The sequence below is a fragment of the Anomaloglossus baeobatrachus genome, chromosome 3 (genome assembly GCF_048569485.1).
Source record: "Anomaloglossus baeobatrachus isolate aAnoBae1 chromosome 3, aAnoBae1.hap1, whole genome shotgun sequence".
NCBI lineage: Eukaryota > Metazoa > Chordata > Amphibia > Anura > Aromobatidae > Anomaloglossus > Anomaloglossus baeobatrachus.
The window spans coordinates 660605550-660630664 of record NC_134355.1 but is presented as its reverse complement, the minus strand read 5'-3'; the positions used below and the strand labels follow the sequence as shown (position 1 = coordinate 660630664).

At 43.1% G+C, this 25115-nt stretch overlaps 1 protein-coding gene across 1 annotated transcript in view; it reads left to right on the top strand.

Moving 5' to 3' along the window:
* The window catches only part of LOC142297388 (cytochrome P450 2C5-like), a 159394-nt gene that overhangs the window by 87721 nt on the left and 46558 nt on the right, over positions 1-25115 (top strand). The window contains exon 6 of the mRNA XM_075341614.1: positions 20892-21054. Within this exon, the coding sequence (XP_075197729.1) occupies positions 20892-21054 (163 nt within the window). The remainder of the gene's footprint in view (positions 1-20891; positions 21055-25115) is intronic.

Here is a 25115-nt window from a genome sequence, read left to right as displayed (position 1 = left end):
CAGCTAAATGTGCACAGAGCAGGGAGCAGCGCACAATGCTTAGCGCTGGCTCCCTGCTCTCCTAGCTACAGCACACATCGGGTTAATTAACCCGATGTGTCCTGCAGCTACATGTGCACAGAGCAGGAGCCGGCACTGACAGTGAGAGCGGCGGAGGCTGGTAACAAAGGTAAATATCGGGTAACCAAGGACAGGGCTTCTTGGTTACCCGATGTTTACTGTGGTTACCAGCCTCTGCAGAAGCCGGCTCCTGCTGCCTGCACATTCAGTTGTTGCTGTCTCGCTGTCACACACAGTGATCTGTGCTTCCCAGCGGGACAGCAACAACTAAAAAATGGCCCAGGACATTCAGCAACAACCAACGACCTCACAGCAGGGGCCAGGTTGTTGCTGGATGTCACACACAGCGACATCACTAGCAACATCGCTGTTACGTCACAAAAGTTGTTCGTTAGCAGTGATGTTGCTAGCGATGTTGCTTAGTGTGACGGGGCCTTAAGTTGCACAAGATTTCCATTCTGGTTCAAGACAATCTCGGGCACAGTAGGAGAACATCTGTGAACAGATTGTGGAAGGCGCACCTGAGGGTTTATCTAAAATACTCATTGGGGTTAGGTTGGGATAGCCGAAACATAATATAATATTGCTGTGTCCAGTGATGTGTTAAAAAGCCCATGTTAGAAGTGTACAGTACCTTTTACTTTTCCCTTAAATGTGAACATTTAATCCTTTAACTTCTTATTTTGTTGTAGGTAAGAGAAGTTGCGCTGGAGAAAACTTGGCCAAAATGGAGCTGTTCATGTTCTTCACAAAACTACTGCAGAACTTCACGTTCCAGGCTCCTCCTGGGGCTACACTGGACCTGACTGCTGCGGGAGGATTCACAGCCCCTCCAATGCCCCATAAGATATGCGCTATCCCTCGCGTGTAACCTATGAGAGTCATCTACATGTAAAATTCCAAAAATTACCTGGATAGATTTGTGACAAAACGTCATTTACAAAAGTTTTCTTAAGAGGTTGAACTCTATACAAACATACAGCGGAACAATATTTTAGATAACACCTTCCTTCTTTGCTGACCGGTGTGTGCACCAGCAACAAAGATTTAACCCAGTTTCATCCATTTTCCATTACACTGAATACAAGAGCAAATTTAGAAGATGAGAAATCCTTTGATTAAAAACTCAATATTATCAAAATAAAAACGTAAAGGCATTTTCCCAAGAACAAAGTAAATTTTAAAGTTAATTTTAAACAATAGATCTTGGAACAATAATAAGTTTCACAATTAGATGTGTTTAAAAAAAATGTTCCTGTGCTGAGAAAATCTTATATAGGTGCCCCTGCTGTGTACTGTGTAATGGCCATGTCTGACTGTACAGAGACATGGTCTCATGATGATCAAACCACATTTGGTCCTCCCCTGCCCAGGAGCTGTGGTGTGATCAGACCATATCCCTGTAAGGTCAGACACGGCCATTACACAGTACATAGCAGGGACACATCTAGAAATTATCTCACCACGGGAACATTTTTTTTAAACAGATTGTAAGGCCTGCCTGGATCCACAGACTCAGATGGGCTGTAAAGGGGAGGCTAGAGGGAAGCCACTTACCAAGTAGTACCCCCAGAACCCTGAAACCCTTTAACCCCTATACAGGGATTTGGAATTACACAGGACCCTGGAGATCACTACCTGTGGAAGGCTGCAGTCCGATGAGAGTAGTTGTCAGGCAGGGTCAAACCAGGAATTGCTGAACAGGGACAGAATCGGCAGGCAATGACGTAGTCAGCAAACGTAGCAGAGGTCAGATCCGGGTCGGGCAGAGGGTACAAAAACAGTAGGCAGAAGGGTAGTCAAAAACACGCAGAAGTCAACACAGGAATCACCAACAGAGTAGGACGTAACAGGAGCCAGGAAAATCAGAACTATATCTGGCATCTGATCATGTGACAGGAGGGGAAATAAGAAGGGTGTGGTGTCTTCCCATTGGCTGTAGCTGAACGCAACTTCAGCTGGAAGACACATGCCACCCACAGTCAGCCAGCGGTACTGCAGATCCCAAGCTAACCCAGCCCAGTGGATGATCGGAGCCTGTGCCCACTGGTGCCGCTGGCATCGACTTCTCTCCCATCACCAGCACCATCCACGGCAGGAACACGGTGTCGCCTGGCGATCGGAGCAGAAGTCGCTGGAGCAGACTCCGGCGGTGACGTAACACAGATCTAATTGTGTAACTTATTATTATTCTGAGATCTATTGATTAAAATTAACTTTGTTTCTGGGAAAAATCCTTTTAAAAGTCCAGTGGGCGGTCCTACTAAGTGATTAACAGTCTTTCTTTGTATAAATATGAATACAGAAAAAAACGCCCACTGGACTTCTTATTCCATATTGGACATTGGTAAGCTGTCTACAGATAAGACATGTTTGATATTTACTTAAAAAATTATCAAGTCTCTCAAAAAGTTGCTCACTTGTTTAGTATAAAGTGGCCTTAAGTTGTAAGACATGAAGAAATTTAGAATGATCATATTATTATTGTAATAAAAATCAGCTACAAATAAAAAGAAGTATAATAATAATAATATATTCATGTATATATTAATTTAAAGGATGTGTCACAAATCAATATATATTTCCTGTGAATAACATAACTTTTAAAATAGAAGCTTTTTTTTGTTTACATTTTCCATGTGTTGATATTGCTCCTACTGCACCGTGTGCAGAATTATTAGGCAAATGAGTATTTTAATCACATGATACTTTTTATACATGTTGTCCTACTCCAAGCTGTATAGGCTGAGAGCCAACTACCAATTAAGTAAATCAGATGATGTGCAATTCTGTAATGAGGGGGGATGTGGTGTAATGATATCAACAACTTATTAATAGGTGCTTAATTATTAGGCAACTTCCTTTACTTTGGCAAAATGGGTCAGAAGAGAGATTTGATAGTCTCTGAAAAGTCCTAAATTGTGAGATGTCTTGCAGAGGGATGCAGCAGTCTTGAAATTGCCAAACTTTTGAAGCGTGATCACTGAACAATCAATCGTTTCATGGCAAATAGCCAACAGTGTCGCAAAAAGCATGTTGGCCAAAAAAGGCGCAAAATAACTGTCCATGACTTCAAGATTACCAAATTACTGCCTATCTTTATCAATAGAGTCAGTAGCTGAGTGGATAGAGCGCTCACCTAAGAAGCATTAGGTCGCAACTTCTAGTCCCGGTAAAGAACCTTTTTTTTTTTTATTTTTTTTTTTATTTTAAATTATATTTATAATATATTTGTAATATATTTATAATTATAATTTAATTATGCACTGAGGGGAGGAGCCGGACATCAGCTGTGAGCCACGGGACACACCTCTAAAATCTGAGCAGTTCACGGAATGAGGCTACATTGCTCTCTCCTCTCTCTCTCTCTTTCTCTCTCTCTCTCTCTTTCTCTCTCTTTTCCTCTCTCTCTTTCTCTCTCCCTCCTTTCTCTCTCCCTTCTCTCTCTCTCCCTTCTCTCTCTCCCTTCTCTCTCTCCCTTCTCGCTCTCCTTTCTCTCTCTCCTTTCTCTCTCTCTTTTCTCTCTCTCTCCTTTTTTTCCTTTCTTTCTCTCTTCCTCTCTCGCTTCTTTCTCTCTTTCTCTCTTGCTTCTTTCTCTCTTTCTCTCTCGCTTCTTTCTCTTCCTCTCTCTCGCTTCTTTCTCTCTTCCTCTCTCTCGCTTCTTTCTCTCTTTCTCTCTCTCTTCTTTCTCTCTCTCTTTCTCTCCTCTCTCTCTCTTTTCTCTATCTTCTCTCTCTTTCTCAGACCTAGTGATGATCAGCTGATGCGGTCACCTGACGGGATCAGCTGACACTATAAGTCGAGCGGTGTGGCCGGCTTCTTACCGCCCGTCCGGCTAAATTATCAGCTGATGCTGTCGGATAGGAGTTTGCACTGAAGTGTGTAGGTTTTTTTTGCACTGATGCATCAGCTGATTGTATAAAAGCAGTTTATACAATCAGCTGCTGTGTCATGTGATTCAGGCCCTTGAACCTGACACATCATCTAATCGCTTTGCCTTCCAGCAAACCGATTAGATAATATTGGTTCTGGATTGGACGACGCGGGACCCTTGACCCAGGATTACTTCGGAGGGGGGTTCTTTATTTCAATAAAGATGGAGTCACTAATTGTGTTGTGTTTTATTTATAATAAAAATATTTTTCTGTGTGTTGTGGGTTTTTTTATCGGTACTAGAAATTCATGGTGGCCATGTCTAATATTGGTGTGACACCATGAATTTAGGGCTTAGGGCCAGTTGATAATATACAGCTAGCCCCAACCCCATTGTTACCCAGCGAGCCACCCATCACTAGGGCAGCTGGAAGAGTTGGATACAGCTCCAGAAGATGGCGCTTCTATGAAAACGCCATTTTCTGGGGTAGCTGCGGACTGCAATTTGTAGCAGAGAGGCCCAGAAAGCTCAGGCCAACCTGTGCTGTGGATTCCAATCCCCAGCTGCCTAGTTGTACCTGGCTGGACACAAAAATATGGCGAAGCCCACGTCATTTGGTTTTTAATTATTTCATGAAATAAGTGAAATAATTAAAAAAAACGGCCTTCCCTATATTTTTGGTTCCCAACCAGGTACAAATAGGCAGCTGGGGGTTGGGGGCAGTCCATAGGTGCCTGCTGTACCTGGCTAGCATACAAAAATATGGCGAAGCCCACGTCATTTGTTTTTTAATTATTTCATGAAATTCATGAAATAATTAATAAAAAAAAGGGCTTCCCTATATTTTTTGTTCCCAGCCGGGTACAAATAGGCAGCTGGGGATTGGGGGCAGCCCGTAGGTGCCTGCTTTACCTGGCTAGCATACAAAAACATGTAGAAGCCCACATAATTTTTTGGGGGGGGGGGCAAAAAACTCCTGCATACAGTCCTGGATGGAGTATGCTGAGCCTTGTAGTTCTGCAGCTGCTGTCTGTCTGTATGGAGGAGAGCAGACAACAGCTGCAGAACGACAAGGCTCAGCATGCTCCATTCACTAGTGTATGCAGGAGAGCAGACAGCAGCTGCAGCGGTGTAATGTAAGACCCAAGAAAAGACATGTCTTTTCTTGGGTCTTACATATGTTTCAGTAGTAGGGACACATAAACTTAGTCATATGAGTATGGTATGCCTCAACAATTTGATTTTGTGGATCTTTTTCTTCTCTTTAATAGCGGTGTAATGTGTGCAGAGTGCCAGGTGGGTGGAGCCAAGCGGGGTAATGTGTGCAGGGTGTGAGGTGGGTGGATCTAAGTGGGGTAATGTGTGCGGAGTGCCAGGTGGGTGGAGCCAAGTGGGGTAATGTGTGCGTAGTGTGAGGTGGGTGGAGCTTAGCGAGGCCATGTGTGCGGGCGGCGGAGTGCGAAGTGGGTGGAGCCTAGCAGGGCCATGTCGCACTGAGGACGTCAGTGCCGGGGACTGCATGGCTGGCGACAGGTGAATGTGAGTGTGTGTGTGTACATGCCGAGTGCAGGAGGGGGCAGAGCAACCTGTGCGGGGAAGTGTCGGCTCCCTGCACACGTAACTAGGGTAAATATCAGGTTACCAAGCAAAGTGCTTTGCTTGGATACCCAATATTTATCTTGGTTACCAGCTTACCGCAGGCTGCCAGCGATGGCTCCCTGCACACTGTAGCTGTAAAAAGCCACGCTTTTGGTGATAGAACCGTTCTCGAATGTAACTCGAACTGTCAAGCTTTTAGCAAAAAGCTCGAGTTCTAGTTCGATCTAGAACACCCCCCAAAATCACTCGAACCGCGAACTGGAGAACCGCGAACCACGCTCAACTCTAGTAATCAGATTTATCAGCACTTACAATGCAGAGTGGGACACTATGCGTTCCATCCTTAAACGCCACTGGCCGGTTCTCAGAACAGATCCCATCTTGTCTAATGTCTTAACGGACTTTCCATCTGTGACCTCCAGGAGAGCGCCAAATTTATGTGACGCCCTGGTTCATAGCCATTACATCCCCCCTATTAGGAATCCCTTTGGTAGTAGGGGACCAAACCATGGGTGTTTTCCATGCGGCCACTGTGTGGCTTGCCCCAATTTCCTTCGTTGTGCCACTTTACACTCTGCTGATGGCGGACGTGTGTATGAGATTAAACATGATATCTCATATGGCACAATACATGTGGTATATTTTGCTACATGTGCATGCTCCCTCATCTATGTTGGTCTCACATCTCGTGAGCTCCGGGTACGGGTGATGGAGCATGTGACGGATATTGGGGCGGCCAGATCAGTGGAGGATGCCTCTCTCCTTAAAACATTGCCACGTCACTTTAGGATGTGCCATAATTGCGACCCTAGTTCATTAAGGGTGAGGGGCATCGATGCTATACTAGGAGGTAATAAGGGTGGAAACCTCAAAAAATTACTTGCCCGCTGTGAGGCAAGATGGATTGCTGTTCTTGGAACCCTCACCCCAAAAGGATCACCTCATCCTCAATGAGAATATTAGTTTCTCATCATTTTTATGATTTTTTCTGTCTTCTTCAGTTTCTTCCTTTTGGGTTTTCTTTTGTTTGAATTTATCTGTTTGTTCACTTTTTCCTTCCTTTTCCCGGATGTTTTTACAATGTCTTTTCTCATTATTAATTTTTTCTTTTTATTTTTCAATTTTTCAGATACATTCCATTTACTATTTTCTACTTACCGTGATTTGTATGCTGTGCCCCAATTCCTTTCATATAAAAGTATTGACTGCGTCTGAGGATCTGGATGCACCTACGGACATGAAAACATATTATGACTTTGGACTAATTGCTGTTTTTATTATGTGGATTTACGATTAACTACTGATTATTTATTGCTGGCATTTTGTCTTAATATATCTGTAGCTTATATTTATGTCCGCATCTTCACTATCACTACAGCACTTTGCCTGTGTGCGTGCGTTCATGCTTGCCTTCCCCCCGCCCTCTGCCTCCGGCGTCCTTGGGGCCTCTGCGCATGCGCGGTCATCATGGTTTTGCCGTGCCGCCTGCACATGCGTGGTATGCCCGGACGGCTGGATCTTGTCAGGGCCGGGAAGGCTGGTAGGCCCAGGAGGTGGATCCACTGGACCTTGCACCCCACCGGAGGGCAGGGTACACGGCAGCCGGAGCACTGGCGTGGCAGGGACAAGTATAAGCAGGTCACCAGAGTCACAGAGTTCTTTAGGACAGTAAAGTAAACAGGCACAGGTACCAGGGAGCAAGGACAATAAGTCAGCAGGACACGGCACCAGGGGACCTGAGCACCTAGCTCATAAGACTATGCTACAAGACACGTTGATCAGGCCCCGTCCACATGGAAAGGCAAGTCTTATATACCCAGCACAGCCCTATGTAATTTCCTGCTTCAGGTGTGCTGGGCCTATAAGACCAGGAGAGTGGGCGTGGCCTGGTCCTATACAGAACCATGTGGCCAAGACTCAGAGTCAGACTCCTGAGACCAGGAACAGGACTCAGGGGACCAAGAGCGGGAGCGGCAGCCATGACTGGTGGACACATGGACTGGATCAGTGGGTAAGGAGTGGTGCTGGGACACGGGGAGCGTGACAGATCTGTGGGGATGGGGTGGGGATGACCATGCGCGCATGCACCGCTATGGCAGTGTGTTAACGTGTGATCAGCTGACCGCTATCACACCATTACACGGAGGATTTAAAGCAGCACACACCGCATCCTGGGATCACTACTCTTTTCTTCCCCTGATGAAGCTTTTGGTTACCTCACTCATGTGAAACGTACGTAGGGTGTTCTTTCTCCGGTCCCAGGATCTCAGGTTTTGCTGATTTTTGATGCCTGTTGCCTTTTGATACCAAATGCTGGTTTGTGCACCTTTATTTTAAGGCGCCGCTTGCACTATGAGCACTTTAGCTCTGGCATGCATACCCAGCTCTTGTTTACATCTATTTTAACGCACAGGCACTTTATACATGTTATCTATTTTGACTTATGTCCATCATTTTGTATTTATGTATTTATATGGGCTTTGTGCAATTCTCTATTGCTTGATTATTGTATTCTTACTAATCGGACATTTGTTTATACATTTTTGGTCAGCATATAACCTCTGTTTCTGGGTCCTCTTTTCACAAAATCTTCTACTTCTTTCTACCTTGTTCTTTAACCTTTAGGGTTTTTTAATTGCCACGGAATCCTCTAATAAAATAATTTTTCAGCATTTATACTCTTGTCTCTCCGGTTTTTCACAATTTTCGAGTATGCGATTTGCTCTTCCGTATATTCCTTGAAGGGCATATTATATGTAATCCCTATGGAATTTGTTATGTTTCTATTTATTGTTAAACGTATGTGATATTAATTAGACATTTTGTGAGGTCACTTCCATCTTTAAAGAGTTGCGTTTCTACATACCTAAACGCAATTAAAAAGCACATAAAACGCTTTTGAGATGGATTAAAATTGTTGATGAGATCATTTTTGATGTTTCTCATTGACTTCCATGTAATGAAAACGCAACAAAAATGGCAAAAACAATTGACAGGATGCTTTTCTGAACGCATAGTTTTTGACCAAAATTATGCAAATTTTAAGATGCGTTTAGAAACGCAAAGTGCGGTCAGGAAATCATGATTTACCATTTACTTTAATGGAAAAACGAAACGCATGCATTTTGGCATGAAAACGCTGCAGTTCAAAACTGAACTAAAATGCACCTGAAACGCAGGTGAAAACAGAAAGTGCGCACATAGCCTAAAAAAAGCATGAAAAGAAGCATGAAAAGAATCATGATTAGAAGCGTGAAATAATGGCATAAATGCATGAGAAATGCATGAGAAGAAGCATGAAAAGAAGCATGAAAAAAAAACATGAAAGCATGAAAAGAAGCACAAAAAAGCACCTTCTTTTGTGCTGACAAAAAAGCACTGTGGGCAAAGTCTAAGGACTTCTGCACACGTTGCGTAATTGCATGTGTCGCGGCCGGGGAGGACGCCGCCGCTGCGCGCTCGCTAACGCTCGGGTCTGGCGCTGCTGCGACTGCTGCTCTGTGGCTCAAGCGATGGTAGGGAGCAGCTGGGATGTTGTTTTCCCCCTCCGTGGGTAGGGGTCGGTGGTCCCGGGGCCCGATGATGTGACGGGGAGGCAGGGTCAGTGAGGTGCAGGGTTGCAGGGACAGCGCGGCTGGCACGGGTGTACTCACTCAGCAAGAAAGGTACAAAGTCCTCGGTAAACCAAATGGCTGGATGGACGGGTCCCGCAGCTGGCTGCAGTGTCTCTCCCCGGTCGGTACTACGGTTCTGCGTTGCTTCACCACTCCTGCAGACGGCCACCACCGTCTGCCAACCTTGCTGTCAGTGCCTGGGCCACAAACCCAGACACCCAAGTGCTCACTCCTCACACTTTAACCTCCTCAACTGTTCTCCAACTTCTAACTGACACTTTTCCCGCCTCCAGGCCTGTGAACTCCTCGGTGGGTGGGGTCAACCGCTTGGCTCCGCCCCACCTGGTGTGGACATCAGACACTGGAGGAAGGCAACAAGGGTTTTGTGTTTGGCTGGTGTGGTGTCCCTGTCTAATGGGGTGGGGTGCTTGTGTGTTATCTGTGACGACCTGGCTAGGCCAGGGCGCCACACATGCATTTAACGCTGCATATTGCACTGCAGCGTAAATGCATGCGTCCTGCGTCCCCTGCAAAACCTATGTAGATTGTGCATGAGACGTGCGCACAATGCTTTTATGAACGCTGCGATTTGGGTGCTAAAATTTTGAGCCAAATCCGTGCGTTCATAAAAGCAGCATGTCAATTATTCCGTGCGCTATGGATGAAGCTCTCACTCTGTCTATGGTGGGGGCAGCAGCCAGAGCGCAGGAAATCGGCTTCTTTTGTACAGAAAAACTGCATCCATTACGCAGTGTTTCTGCAGCGATTTGAAGCGCACATGTGCTGTCAAATCGCTGCAGAATATTCAGCAGTTACGTGCGCATGAGCCCTTAAAGATGACCTAGAGGCTCCTTTAGCTTGCATAATTTGAGCAAAACTATAGCCTGCAGTTGCTTAAAAGATGCCTAAAGAAATTGAATGCAGTGAAGTTCCTCTACATTACGGCCAAAATATATGGAGCCCAGACACATCCCCTGTAGGAAACCACAATCAATACATAAATAAACCAGACTCTAGAAATTCTTACTGGTTTAGAGAAAAGCATGGATTTCTCAAAAGAGTTAAAAAAAAAAAATAGTTTTGAACCCATGTGATCTGAATCCTCATTTCCCCTTTTGTGGACTGTTTTCTCTTTTTATCTCTTTTTGTTTGTTTAGGCATGATCCAAACACACAGAACATCTCATTATGCAATAGTTAACTTTTAATATCTTACTTTTATTAGAAGTTATCAATTATTAACTTCCTTGTAAATTCTAGGAGGAGATTACCAAAATCAGAGTTTAGTTAAAAATCTGCACTAAAGGGAGAGTACAGTAGACATAATTAAAGGGGATCTGTTACCCCTCCCCCAAGAAAAAATAAAATAAATAAATAAAAATAATACATATATGTGTATGTAGCTCTTGAAAAAAAAAACAGTCTAGCAATATCTTTACATTGCCAGTCTGTTCCTCCATAGATAAGAAATCAGAATTTGAATAAATCACTGTCACTCCAGCTCTCCTCACAAACCTCTGTCACTCCGGCTCTATTCCCCATCTAGCACTGCCTTTCTTTGAAGTTGCACAGCATTGGAACTGTCAGTCAAGCAGGAGGAGGCGGTGTTGGGTGGAGATTAGAGCTGGAGAGACAGAGGTTTGGAAACAGCTTCCATAGTTGAAAGCACTTTAGCCTAATTTGCTTACTGATCTAAACAGAGGGATGGACTGGTTTGGTAAAATTCAGACTTGACTTATGTTTTCAAGAGATACATGGGAAAATAAACACTTTTGGAGCTGTTTTTAGATTTGAGGGGTTTAAAGATTTTTTTTTAATGATTTATGTAATGATTATGTTTCTTAAGGGATTTTCCACCACAAGTGTTTATGGAATATTGATAGTGTATGTGTCATGCTGCCACCAGGGGGAGCCAGAGCTCTGCAGCAGAAGACATTACACAGAGCAACGAGAACCAGGATGTAAATACACAGCGTTCTCATACACTGCCTCACAGCACAGCTGAGAAGCAGAGCTGCAGGGCATGCGAGGAATAGTCAGGCAGGCAGGGTCAAACACCGTACGAGCAGAAGCGGGACCGGAGGAACGAGCAGAAGCGGAGTCAAAGTCAGGCCAAGGTCAGTACCGGAGGAAGCAACCGAGTGGGGCAATAGGAGAGGGGACAGAGGACAGGAGGGATGACCAGGGGACGGAACACAGACAAGGGCACGGGGGCACAGGAACAGACAGATCAGGATATCACTCACAGGACCAGCAATCACAGGCAAAGCAGTGCTAAGCTTATAGCTGGCGCTGGTTCACTGGAAATGTCAGCTTTTAAGGCATCCAGGGTCCGGAAGTGAGGCCCGAGAGAAGGCTCCGCCCCCTAGCCATGTGGACAAGGAGGCGAACCATGACCGTATGTATATGGCATAGCTGGGAGTTGCAGTGCGATCGCATTTGGAATGCCACAGGTTGGAGATCACTGCATATACCATAAGTGAGTGATTGTTAAGGGGGGAAGTAGTAGGACAAAAACGAAGTTGGTCTTCTAACAGCGGCCAAATATAAGTGATGTACAGAGCAGAAACCTATTGCTTCGTATATTACTTAATGGCCTCTTACAAGAACTGTAGTGTATCTCACTGCTGGAGCAGATTTCACTGATCGTTGGGGGTGCCAGATGTAGCACTTCTAACAATCTTATATTATGACCTACACTATGTCATCTTTTGCAAAGTATTGTACAGCCACTTTTACTCAGAATTTCCTCATCGGGTATTTGAAATTAGGTTTTGTACAGTGTGATGGGGTTACTCACTCTGTTGGCTTCTTCGAGGTAGCACAAAGGAGCACTTTCATTACAAGTCCAGCAGGTTTGTTGAATCACACACATGAAAACTGCTCTTCACAACATAAAAATAGATTTCAGTCCGTTACCCTCATGGTACGCCCGCACAGTTTTGGATACACTTTAACAAGTATCCCAGTGGAGCTATGTCAGTCTCCACTTACTGGTCAAAGTACACACCCCTCACCACAGGTACCTTTCAGAGGTATCAAAAAGCTCCATATGCTGACCCCAGTCAGACGAAGCAAATCCTTTCTTCCCTTCAGAGGATGTCTTCGACAGGCTTCACACTCTGTATACAATGTCCCAAGCAGGACAAGTGAATCCTCCCTTCTCTCAGAGGATTCCTTACTGGAGACATCACAGTCTCCCCACACTGACAATGTGGCAAACAGTCTTCATCTTAATAGATGAGACACCCATGGGCAGAGGAAGCTATGTGGATAGCCAAACTCACTCGTCTCTTCAGCTATACATAAAACCTGGCCCTGGTGCACCCTTACAAGACTTACAGAATGGACATCCAGGTGTACATCACTTCTGTGATATATTGTATACCGAACACCATCTCACAACCATTTTAAAGGAACTATTTCTATAGGTGACTTACGTTTCGACCACAAAGGATCCATGTAGGAATATCAAAAATTGTCCCAACTACAGGAGCCTTTCAAAGATCAGTGGTAAGTTATTGAACAGAAATCACAAGTCTGAGATTCCCCTACAGCGATACCACCAGTCTGCAAATTTCAGCCAGATACACAGACACTATATGTACCAGCCATTTGTTCTGGTTAAAATTGGAGAGTCAGAAATGAAGGTTTTTCACCAGTGATAGGCGAACCTAGACTATAAAAGTTGGATACGTGCGGGTGACCTAGTACCCATGCACTAATGCCAAGCACAGAGTTCTCAGGGAACTCTGGGTAACTATCCAGATCTGGCCACCCTGGTAATTAAAAAGATAATAAGAATAAGGCAAGTGTGTTATACTTTCCAGTTTCTGCTCAGCTGTACCGCTACTTCCAAGGCTGCTCATGACTCTATGCATAAGCATATGCACTACTTCCCTCACCCCCGACAGACCCGGCATCTTTGTTAGGTTCTAGTCAGACCGCGCTCCCACCCTGTGTGACACCATGTCTGACTGGTTGGAATCACAGGAGCTGTGTGCACCTCTATCGCGATGTAATAATAAATAAATAATTACAAAAATTGGCATAGGTTCCCCCAATATTATGATACCCAGAGCAGATAAAGCATACGGCTACAGGCTTCAGCTCCCAGTTTTGTGCTTATCTTGGCTGTGTACCAAAAATAAGAGGGACCCCATGTGGCTTTTTTAAAATTATTTAAACAAATAACTTTAAAAAATGGAGTGTGGTCCCCTCACAATTTTGATACCCAGCCATGATAAAGCTGCTAGGGGCTGGTATTCTCGGGCTGGGAAGGCCCGTGTTTATTGGGCCCCCCAGCCTAAAAATAGCAGCCTGTAGCCATCCAGAACTGTTGCATCTATTAGATGTGACAATCTTTGCACTTTTTGCTCATCCTGATTGCCCTGGTGCAGTGGCAATTGGTGTAATAAGGAGTAAATGAAAGCTCACAACTGCCACTAAGCCATAGATTAGTAATGGAGAGGGTCTATGAGACACCCCCATTACTTATCTGTAAGGGAAAGTAAATAAACACAAACCCTGAAAAATCCTTTATTTAAAATAAAATATGATAAAAAAACTCCATCTTTTACCCCTTGATTAAACCCAAACACCCAGTTCTGATGTAATCCACACGAGGTCCAACAACGATTCTGACTCTGTTACATTCATACTGAAGTCACAGTGTGTGGGCACAGAACATGTCCACATGCTGTGGGCTTGAAGCAGAGGCTCACTTAGCCGAACCGATAGGTTTTATATTTTAAACATATAGAACTTCATATAATTCCACAAGAAAGAGATTACATATCAGTCTTTATGGGCTGAATATCTGGGAGGCTTCTAAATATCTGATTACAGCGTTGGTGTGAGGCAATGTGAATCAGAACTGTGAAATCACTCTGAAGAGCTGGATCCAGTCCTGGACCTTCTGCTTACAGTCTAATCATTACTAAGGACTAAAATAGAAATAGTATTCTGACCACTGCAAAGATTAAGGTAAGATAAGGTATAGACGCAGAAATATTACATGAAATGTATTTTACAAGAGACACATCCAGATAGATACATAGATAGATAGATAGATAGATAGATAGATAGATAGATAGAGGAATAGAGGGATAGATAGATAGATAGAGGAATAGAGGGATAGATAGATAGATAGATAGACAGAGGGATAGATAGATAGATAGATAGATAGATAGATAGATAGATAGATAGATAGATAGATAGAGGGATAGATAGATAGATAGATAGATAGATAGATAGAGGAATAGAGGGATAGATAGATAGATAGATAGACAGAGGGATAGATAGATAGATAGATAGATAGATAGATGGATTGAGGGATAGATAGACACTCCTCTGCATCGATTTTGCTGATTACAAGATAAAATGTGATTTTTATGGATTTTGGTGTGCTGAATTCAAAAATCACATCTGTTTATCCACAAATTACCACTTTCTAAGGAACTTTGACAATAATATTTTAACATTATATTTAATTATAATTATATATTTCATCTTTGCTAAATACACAAAGAGAGATGCTGAATAAAAAATTGATATAACCTATGGGAAGACTGTTTAATAAGCAGTTAGAAATTCCCAATGTTAGAATATTAAGGATATATAAGCAGCGTGAAAACTGACTACAGTATTCAGTCATTCAAGAGGCTTACAAGTCACAGCAAATTTAACTTAAAAAGGTTTTTGTTGAATATATCATTCAACACTCAGACATTAGGGATAATCGAATACTTTGATTATTCGGCTTCGCGAATATTTTCCGAATACCTCGCCCCTATTCGACTATTCGTTGCGCAATGTAAAGGGGGCTTTACACGCTACAATATCGTTAATGTTTTATCGTCGGGGTCACATCGTTAGTGACGCACATCCGGCGTCATTAACGGTATCGCAGCGTGTGACACTTACCAGCGACCTTAAGCGACCTCAAAAATGGTGAAAATCGTTCACCATGGAGAGGTCGTCCCAAAACCAAAAATCGGTAATGGTTGATTACTGATGTTGTTCGTCGCTCCTGCGGCAGCACAGATCGCTGTGTGTGACACCGCAGGAGCGAGGTACCTCTCCTTACCTGCTGCCGGCCGCAATGCGGAAGGAAGGAGGTGGGCGGGATGTTACGTCACGCTCATCTCCGCCCCTCCGCTTTGATTGGCCAGCCGCTTAGTGACGTCGCGGTGACGTCGCTGTGATGCCGAACATCCCTCCCCCTTGAGGGAGGGATTGTTCGGCAGTCACAACGACGCCGCCGACCAGGTAAGTGCGTGTGACGCTGCCGTAGCGATAATGTTCGCTACGGCAGCAAACACACGATATCGCACACACAACGGGGGCGGGTGTTTACACGTTTGATATCGCTAGCAATTGCTAGCGATGTTGTAGTGTGTAAAGCCCGCTTTAGTCTATGGGAAGCCCAAATAGTTCAGAATAGTTGTTATTCGGGTTTCCCATAGACTTACATTGCGCATCAAATACTCGTGTCGCGGGCTGTGAGGAGAGTGTCAACGCTGCGCTCTCCCACTGCTCGGGTCCGGCCGCCGCTGCTCTGTGGCTACTGCTGCTCGGTGGCTCGAGTGATAGGCCGGATCCCGGGGACTCGAGCAGCGCTCCTCGCCCGTGAGTCAAAGGGGTGTTTTGTTTTTGGGGGATTTGATTAATGTCCGTGACGCCACCCACGGTTGTGGTGATTGTGTGGACACCACCGCTGCTCTGTCTGGGGATCCCGGGAGTGGTGTTATGGAGCAGCTAGATGTTGGTTTGCCCCTCCGTGGGTAGGGGATTTGGTGGTCCCGGGGCCCGATGACGGGGGTATAGGGTGGTGGACAGGTGGGTTATGGGGCCTGTGGAGGTGCAGGGGCTCACTCAGCCCAAGGATGATGACACAGTTCACGGTAAACAAACGGCTGGTTGGACGGGTCCCTCGGACGACTGCGGTGTAGATGTTCCCTGCAAGTTAGCGGTGACTGTCTCTTCCCTGCACCTAGAAACGGTTGTTGGTAGCGATGGATTCCCACCGGTAACCCGCTCCCCAGCTTGGATATGAGCCGGAGGAGCCCCTCTCTTGCCCGCAGGCGCTGGCCCTGGGAAACTGGTGCCTTGGCGGTGGCGGTGTCTCCCCTTCACGGTTGGACTGTTGCCTTCAATCGGGACTTTGCTGCTGGGAGACCCGGAGGTCCCCTTCACTGACGGATTTGGCAAATTACGGCGACTCCTAGCCTTGCCGGGATCCGAAAGGCCCCTGCCAATGGTGCTGGCTTCTCTTTGTATACCGCTCCAGTACCGCCGGGCCACCACCCGTCCACGGTCCTTTTGGCAACCTCCGATCAGCCTCTCCTGCAAACGGTCACTGCCGTCTGCCAACCTTGCTGTCTCAGTCCGGGGCACACACCCGGACCAACTTCAGGCTCTGTTGCTGTCACTTTTCTTCACTTCCACTCCTGTCACTTGCTCCTTTACCACTTCACTTCTACTCTCCACAAAACTCTCAACTGAACTGAACTGTTTACTCCTTTACTTCCCCTAGCTTACTCCTGGTTTTTCCCACCTCCAGGACTGTGAACTCCTCGGTGGGCGGAGCCAACCGCCTGGCCCACCCCCTGGTGTGAACATCAGCCCCTGGAGGAAGGCAACAAGGATTTGTGTTCTGACCTTGGTGTGCCTGCAGGGAATGTGGGGTGTGTGGTGGTGTCATGACCTGTGACCCCTGGCTTGCCCAGGGCGTCACACTCGCGATTAGTCGAAAAGTGGCGAGGTATTTGGAAAATATTCGCGAAGCCGAATAATCGAAGTTTTTGATCATCCCTATTTCTGTTACATTTTTGGATGATTTACATCACTCAGAGCACAAATATATGTGACTGTGCATATGAAAGAAGATGGACATACTGTGCACATTACCCTTTGAAGGTTGCATTATTATTGTGTGATGTAATGTGCAGTGTATCCTGCGTTATTTTGTTATTTGTGTTTGCCAACAGTAGGGCAAGGAAGACTTAACAGTTGGGAATAGCTCATAGTGGTAGGAACTAGAATGCAGAGACAGTGACGGATCCCTGTTGGGAAGTCAAGATAGGGCCCAGCACGTGACAGAGAAAGACCTAGGGTCTGCTTAGTTGGCAAGCCACATGACATGGATTTTCCTGAAGTGAGAGAAGACCGGAGTGACAGATGGCATGATCTGGAGTACAGAGACAGAGAGAGGTGAGTGGGACACAGAGTGATCTGTTTGAGTCGGGTCACTAGTGGACCCTAATAAGCGTGCGACCGAGTGGGATGGCTGCTTAGCTGTACCTCAGCAGTGACATCATAAATAGTTTACAATTCTTAAAGGTAAGGGGACAGGATGGAACTTGGGATGAAAGGAGTGTCCCAGGTTGGAGTTCCCTAAGCGTCAAACAGCTTGAAGCTAAGGTCCAGCCATATTGGCAATACAGCTCCTTTACAAGGAGAATAAGACACAGAACCATGGGAGGAAAAGATGACTGTCACGGACTGTACTGTAATTGAGGTGAGTGGTGGTGAAACAAGCAGGACTAGTCAGGACAGGACCAAATGAGATGGAAGGAGTAGAAAGACTGTTTATGGAGATACTCTGTGTTGATGAAAAAATGAGCAAGAGGTTATGTTCCCACTATCTCATGTATTTAGTTGCCTTAAAATTGTTATGCAGTAAAGAAAAGTTTTTAAAGAACTGGTTGTCTCCTTCTGTGAACTGGTTAACATCTGGTCCTGACCAGTCGAGGTCAACGGCATCGTGTGGACTGCAAGGGCATACCGCCCTGAAGACACAAGTCAACACACCCTGCCAGGCTCACATATTTCATGTAGTGTATGAGAGCAGCTCCTCGCCCACCCCGCATCACACTACCAGTAAAGCTGCTTATCCTGTATATTTTGGGGTTAAACTAGCTTACCCGGAAAAACCTTGAGCACCACATCAAGTGTGCAGGACATGTGTTGAATACCAGAGACAGTTGGCTAAAGGTCAGAGCAAAAGTCTCAGCTTTGCTGTTCCAATGGTGTAGTGAGAGGCCCTAAACCAAATTAATGACTGTTGCTTCTACGTGGTAAATATTACATTTAAGAACACATCAAACATTTTTAATATGTGAAAAAATGACGGATTGGATATTTTTTTACTTCTTATTTGGAACCAGTCACTTTTATTTGAATAAAATCAGCAAAAAATGCTTTTCAGGATGTAGACCATTGTAATAGATTTGAGAAGCTAGATAAAAAAAGACCCTTAGGGAACCTGTCAGGTACAATATGCACTCAGATCCACGAGCAGTTCTGGGTGCATATTGCCCTGTCTAACTGTCCCTGTATACACTAGCATAGATAAAGAGATCTTTAGAAAAAGTATTTCTAAACATCTTTTATCATATGCTAATGAGTGTGGGGACTAGTCCCAAGGGCATTGCTTCCCTTGCTAGTTGGCCTCACTAGCATGTTAGTACGTCTCTGTGGGTGTGCTAACATGCTAATGAATGTGCAGCGTCACAGGATGATCTCACTGACCTCTTCGCTGACATGGCCACCCGACGCTAGATTTCGGCTCAGTGCACATGACCCCGGAGTTTCGGTCATGCGCACTATGAAGTCAGGTGTATACGTTCTGGCTTCAAACTGAAGTAGTGCGCATGATCGACACTGTGCATTGAACCGAAATCCAGTATCGGGTGACCATGTCAGCGAAGAGGTGAGTAAGATCATGAAAATGTGCACTGAGACGAAATCCTGCGTCAGGCGACCATGTCAGCGAAGAGGTGAGTGAGATCATCCTGTGACGCTGCACATTCATTAGCATGTTAGCACAACCACAGGGAAATACTAACATGCTAATGGAGCCGACTAGCAAGGGAAACAACGTCCAGGGGACTAGTCCCTGGCCTCATTAGCATATCATAAAGGATCTAAAGATCTCTTTATCTATGCTAGTGTATACAGGGAAGGTTAGGCAAGGATTAGCAATATACACCCAGAACTGCTCATGGTTCTGGGTGCATATTGAACCTGACAGGTTCCCTTTAATTTTTCTGCTTTTCACTAAATTCATCTTTCCATTTGCACCTTTTTTGCAGTCTATTTTATATGTATTTGTTTGTTTCTTGTTTGTTTGTTGGATTTTTTAATTCACATTTGGGTAGAGTTTACAGTTTTCCAGATGTTTTTGCCTAATTCTTCAATTGCGACTTTTTAAAAAGTTGCAAAATTTGTCATTAATGTACTCCAGTCTTATCTCGTGTAATGATTTCATGTATGAAAGACTTTATTGTGTAATTTGATATTTTTTTATTCCAAGACATCCAATATTTGTACTAAAAACCTGTAAAAAATAATTGGATATGGATAAATAGACCATTTTTAGTTTTGTATAAAATTTATGAATAGTGTGCACAATTTTGAAGAGAAAACCACAAAACAGAAAAAAGAGATTCCGCAAATGACAAATCATGGCACAATGTTTTATTTGTCTTCCCTTAGATCCTTTTCTCGGAACGATGAACATCTCAGATCCCACCACATTAGTTCTATCCATTATTTTGAGTCTTTTTGTTGTCCTGTTTTTCTACGGACGGAAAAAAAATGTATCTAACCTGCCCCCCGGACCGAGACCACTTCCAATCATTGGAAATCTGCACATCCTAGACCTGAAGAAACCATATCTAACATTTCATCAGGTAACATTCAGATTGCATGATTATTTTATCTTGAAGGGTCCTGGTTCTGTTTCCTGGAAGGTATAAGTATAGAGCAGATATGTAATCGCTTTTTGTTGAGGAACACTCCATTAAGTATAAAGTATATTAGAAAGCTGTGGAACACTTTTTTCAAATTTCTTTTTTTATTTAAAGGGATCTTATCATGTCTCCAAACTCTATTAACCTCTATATTTAGCTTTATACTGCAGGTTAATAATGTTACAATACCACTGGTCAACTGACTGAAAGCACGGCTGCCAGCTTTCAGTCACAGAGGCATGCCCCTCGTGGCTTCAGTTATTGCTCTGTATCCTTTGATCAGCAGCAGTAGGCACACCCAGGCAATTTAATTGACAGCCTCCGCTGCAAAACCAGTTTTTAGTTATGATTCTGTAAAAGAAATTTGCACCGTTTGCATTTAAATTAAACAAATTTACAAAAATTATTTTATTCAAAATTACATGCATTTATACAGAATCTAACACCTGGCCAACAGTGACCATTTTTGCTATTATTTGCTTACGTCTGTTTCCTTAAGTATCCCATTCTTTGTCCAATCTGTTTTTGGCTTTTTTTTTTTTAATAAAATATGATATATGATTCAAGAGATTTGAGCCTTTTTATTTACTTCAAATTCATTTTCTTTGCAAATTCGTTGTGACTCACAGGCTCCTCTGGGGTGGGCCTTTAGGCTGATGTGCATAATTACTCTGAGTCACGCCTCTTTGTAAAAACCATAAAATTAGCACTAAAATAAAAAGGCCCACACATCAGGAACCATATGGTGGGTTTCTAAAAAACAAAAAGCGTAATATTCAGAGGAGCAGCAGAAATAAAATAAGAGCAACAACTAGACACTTTAAAACTGGTGACAGGTCCCCGTTGAGTAGAAAAATTATAAAGTTTATAAATCTAAAGTGGGAAAACTTCTATAAGGAATTTTGTTCTTCTGTTAGACATTGCTTATCAGACACCAAAAGACAAATTATTAAGAAATATGCAACAAATAACACCTTGTACTTTGCAGCTGTCTAAGAAGTATGGACCTGTTTACACCATAAAATTAGGAGAAGAGAAAGTAGTTGTCCTATGCGGATACGAGGCCGTAAAAGACGCCCTGGTCAATCATGCAGATGAATTTTCAGGCAGACCAAACGTGCCAATTTTTAAAGACATAACTAAAGGACTCGGTAAAGATGATAAACTTACACTTATTGATGAATTTATTTTTCCTCCTTGTTAATTTCAGTAGTAATTAGATTGCCTTGTTTGGAAAATCTCCTCTCAATTTTTGTGATTCCCAATAAACAAGGGGATCATAGGGAGGTCCAGGTTTAGAACCTCTTAGATCAGGTTGGAGTTCAGATGCTGTTTTCAAAATGGTAATACCCACTTTATTCTCAATCCATCTTACTAGGGCATTGTCACGGTGTGTCGTGGTTGACAGACAACTTTGTGGTGTACGGCTGCAAAAGGTCACTGCGTTTGGCTGCACAAACAGCTCCTTGATATTCCATCCTTTCCTCTGTGGTGTGAATGGAGTTTTGTGTGTCTTCTCTGTTAGGGTTTACTCTTTCCCTTTTAGGACCCAGTGGAGATCTTTTCCTTTCAGGTGCTAATCTTTATCACTCACCTTCTGTGTCCTTAGACACCTGCATCTTCCCTTGGTATGTTGCTGATGATAGAGTTATGTTACTATATATTGTGATTTCAAGCAGTCAGCTTGTATTCATGTGGAGAAATATCGTTGCATGTTACTCTTCCTCTCCCAAAGTCATCTTAAAGATAAGTTGTTTGTTTGCTTTCCCCTGTTTGTTTTCACTGTATGTTCTTTAGGACTTGCCCATTCATTACCTAGGGCCCAGTTTATTGTCAGCCAGGGCCAGGTATCCTGCTCGGCGCATAGGGGTGGAACTTATCTGGGATGTCAGGGGAGGTAGGGGCCAGCAGAATATTTTATCAGGGGTTACCATGTCCCCCTAGGGTTTCCCTTTTCTCTCCCCTCTCTTTTCGCCATTCACTCTATATTTCTCTATACCTAGTGTCACAGGCATACTGTATATCAAAGAACTAATGCCACCAAAATCAACATTTTCCCTGCTGCACTGTACTTGTGGCATTCAAACAGTAAAAAGATAGTAAAACTCAATATTAAAAAGTGTTCTGCATTCTTCTGAATTTTTGTCTATTATCCCAAACTTTGATGATATGAGCAATACATTTTGCTTGCTTAGGCTTACATAAGGTCCTACAGATTGGCCAATAAACAGGTTTTTATGCACTGTTTTCAATCTTTTCTTTTTTTTTAAGTTTACTGACTGTTTTAAGGGAAGTGATTATCAGATGTTTCTGTTAAATGTTTTTAAAAAAAAATTACAACTATTTTTTTTATCCATATAACAATCTGTATTTAAAATTAAAATGGAAATCTTGCAATTTTCACTTTGGCCACTAGGGCTTTTTCTTAAACTCTGCCTTCCTGTTGTTTCAGGAAACAACACATGTACATTGCCCCACCCCCAATATTCAGACCTCGACCCTATTTTTTTATTAAGCATCTAATGAGCAAGGGCAGACATCACTGAAGGGTGAGAGAACAAAGTTAGTTATGACATTGCCTATTGTGCATGGTGGACCCTGTGTCTACCCTGTGTATAAAGATTTTATTAGTAATTGAAATCCTTACTCTGATGATAATGAGCCTGCTGAAAAGACAGGAAATATGAATCTAATAAACCCCCTGTGGCCAGAGCAAAAACTGCAAATTTAGTTTAAAAAATAATTGTGATAAAGATGTATTCTCAAATTCTTAAATTGCTTTAATAAGGTAGACCATGAAAATAAGCAATTTTGCAATTGACTTGCTTTTTGTATCTGTTGTCATTCTTCTACAATAAGAGCTTTTACAATGGGAGGAAAAAGTATTTGATCCTCTGCTGATTTCGCAAGTTTTCCACCTACACAGAATGGAGAGGTCTGTAACTTTTATCATAGGTAACTTCACCTGTGACAGACAGAATTAAAAAAAAAATCAAAAAATTGCATTGTAAGATTTTTTAATAATTAGTTTTCATTTTATTGCATGAAATAAGTATTTGATACAATAGAAAAACAGAACTTAATATTTGGTAGAAATCTCTGTTTGCAATTACAGAGGTCAGATGTTTACTGTAGCTCTGAAACAACAAGCTTTCACCCGCTGCAGCAGGGATATTGGCCCACTCCTCTATATATCTGGTCATTGTCATACTGAATGACCCAGTTATGACCCAGCTTAAATGTGCTTACTTACTGAGGGAAGGAGGTTGTTGTCCAAAATTTTGCGATTCATCATGACCCCATCCATCCTCCCTTCAATATGGTGCAGTCATCCTGTGCTCTTTGAATAAAAGCACCCCAAAAATATGATGTTTCTATCCCCATGCTTTACAGTTGGGTTAGTGTTCTTAAGGTTGCATTCATCTTTCTTCTTCCTCTAAACATGGCGAGTGGAGTTGATACCAAAATGTTCTATTTTGGTCTCATATGACCACATGACCTTCTCCCATGCCTCATTTGGATCATCCAGATGGTCATTGGTGAACTTCAAATGGGCCTGGACATGTGCTGGTGTGAGTAGGGGGAACTTTGCATGCCCTGCAGGACTTTAATCTATGATGGCATAGTGTGTTACAAATGGTAATCTTTGAGACTGTGCTCCCAGCTCTCTTCAGGTCATTGACCAGGTCCTCTCATATAGTTCTGGGCTGATTCCTGATCTTTCTCAGAATCACCCGTACCCCACAAGGCGAGATCTTGTATGGAGCCCCAGACCGAGAAACATTGACAGTCATCTTGTGTTTCTTCCATTCTCTAATAAATGTGCCAACAGTTGTTGCCTTCTCACCAAGCTGCTTGCCCATTGTCCTGTAGCCCATCCCAGCCTTGCGTAGGTGTACAATTTTGTCCCTGCTGTTCTTGAACAGCTTTCTGGTCTTGACCATGGTGGAGAGGTTGGAGTGTGACTGATTCAGTGTGTGGACAGGTTTCTATTATACAGGTCACAAGTTCAACCATGTGCAATTAATACAGGTAATGAGTGGAGAGCATGAGCTTCTTAAAGAAAAAATAACAGGCATGTAAGATCTTGCTGGATGGTAGGTGATTAAATATTAAATTTATGCAATAAAATGCAAATTAATTATTTAACAATTATACAGTGTGATTTTCTGGATTTCTGGGGGGCTTCTATCCATCACAGTTTAATTATACATAGGCTAAGAATTATAGAAAGGTACTGGGGAAGACAAAAGGAGCATATGGTGTCTTATCTTAATAGCAAGAGAAGTGAAATGTACATTGGATACACTCACGTTTGTGGGTTGTGAGAGTTACAACCACTGTAGAAATGTATAAGCCACGTAGGCTGCCGCGTACCCAGCAATAGCAGTGTTGTAATGGAAGGAAAGGGTTAACTGCACTGCCGTGGAAAGATTCGGAAGATGAGTCCAGGAATTAATCTTTGAGATTTTTATTTTCAATGCGTTTCAGAGTCTGTAATAACTCCTTCATCAGGAAAAAACCACTGATGTACATCAAGAGACACTACATAGAAGATCCTTTTACTGATAATAAAACAAACAAAAAAATTCATAAGTACACAATCCTTTTCTAGACAATATTTTTCAAGAATTTTGTTCTTTTTAAGTTTTCTTATATGATTCTTCAATTTTTTCACTGGTTTCTGAAAGATTTTATATTTTTCCTCCTTTTCTTTTTGTCGTTTATTTTTTATTACGTCAGATGACTGTCAGTTGCTTGTGCAATCTTTTTCAAATTCTGTGTTTTGTATATAAGGATCTTCTCTGTAGCGTCTCTTGATGTACATCAATGTTTTTTTCCTGATGAAGGAGTCATTACAGATTCTAAAACGCGTTGAAAATAAAAATCACAAAGATTAATACCTGGCCTCATCTTCCAAATCTTTCCACGGCAGCACGGTTAACATAGGCTAAGAATTACAGACCTTTTTATTCTTTTTAGGTGGGAAAACTTGCAAAATCAGCAGTGTATCAAATACTTTTTTACCCACTGTATGTTTTATACTGTACAGCTGTTTTCCATAGAGCTCATCTTCTAGTGCATACCCAGACCCTGGCCAAGAGTGCGCAGTAGTTACATTCCAGGAGATAGCTGACTGGGATGTTAGGAGTTAACATATCTCCAGTCTATTGATTTCTATACAGTAGTTATCTACTCACGTCCCTTTCAC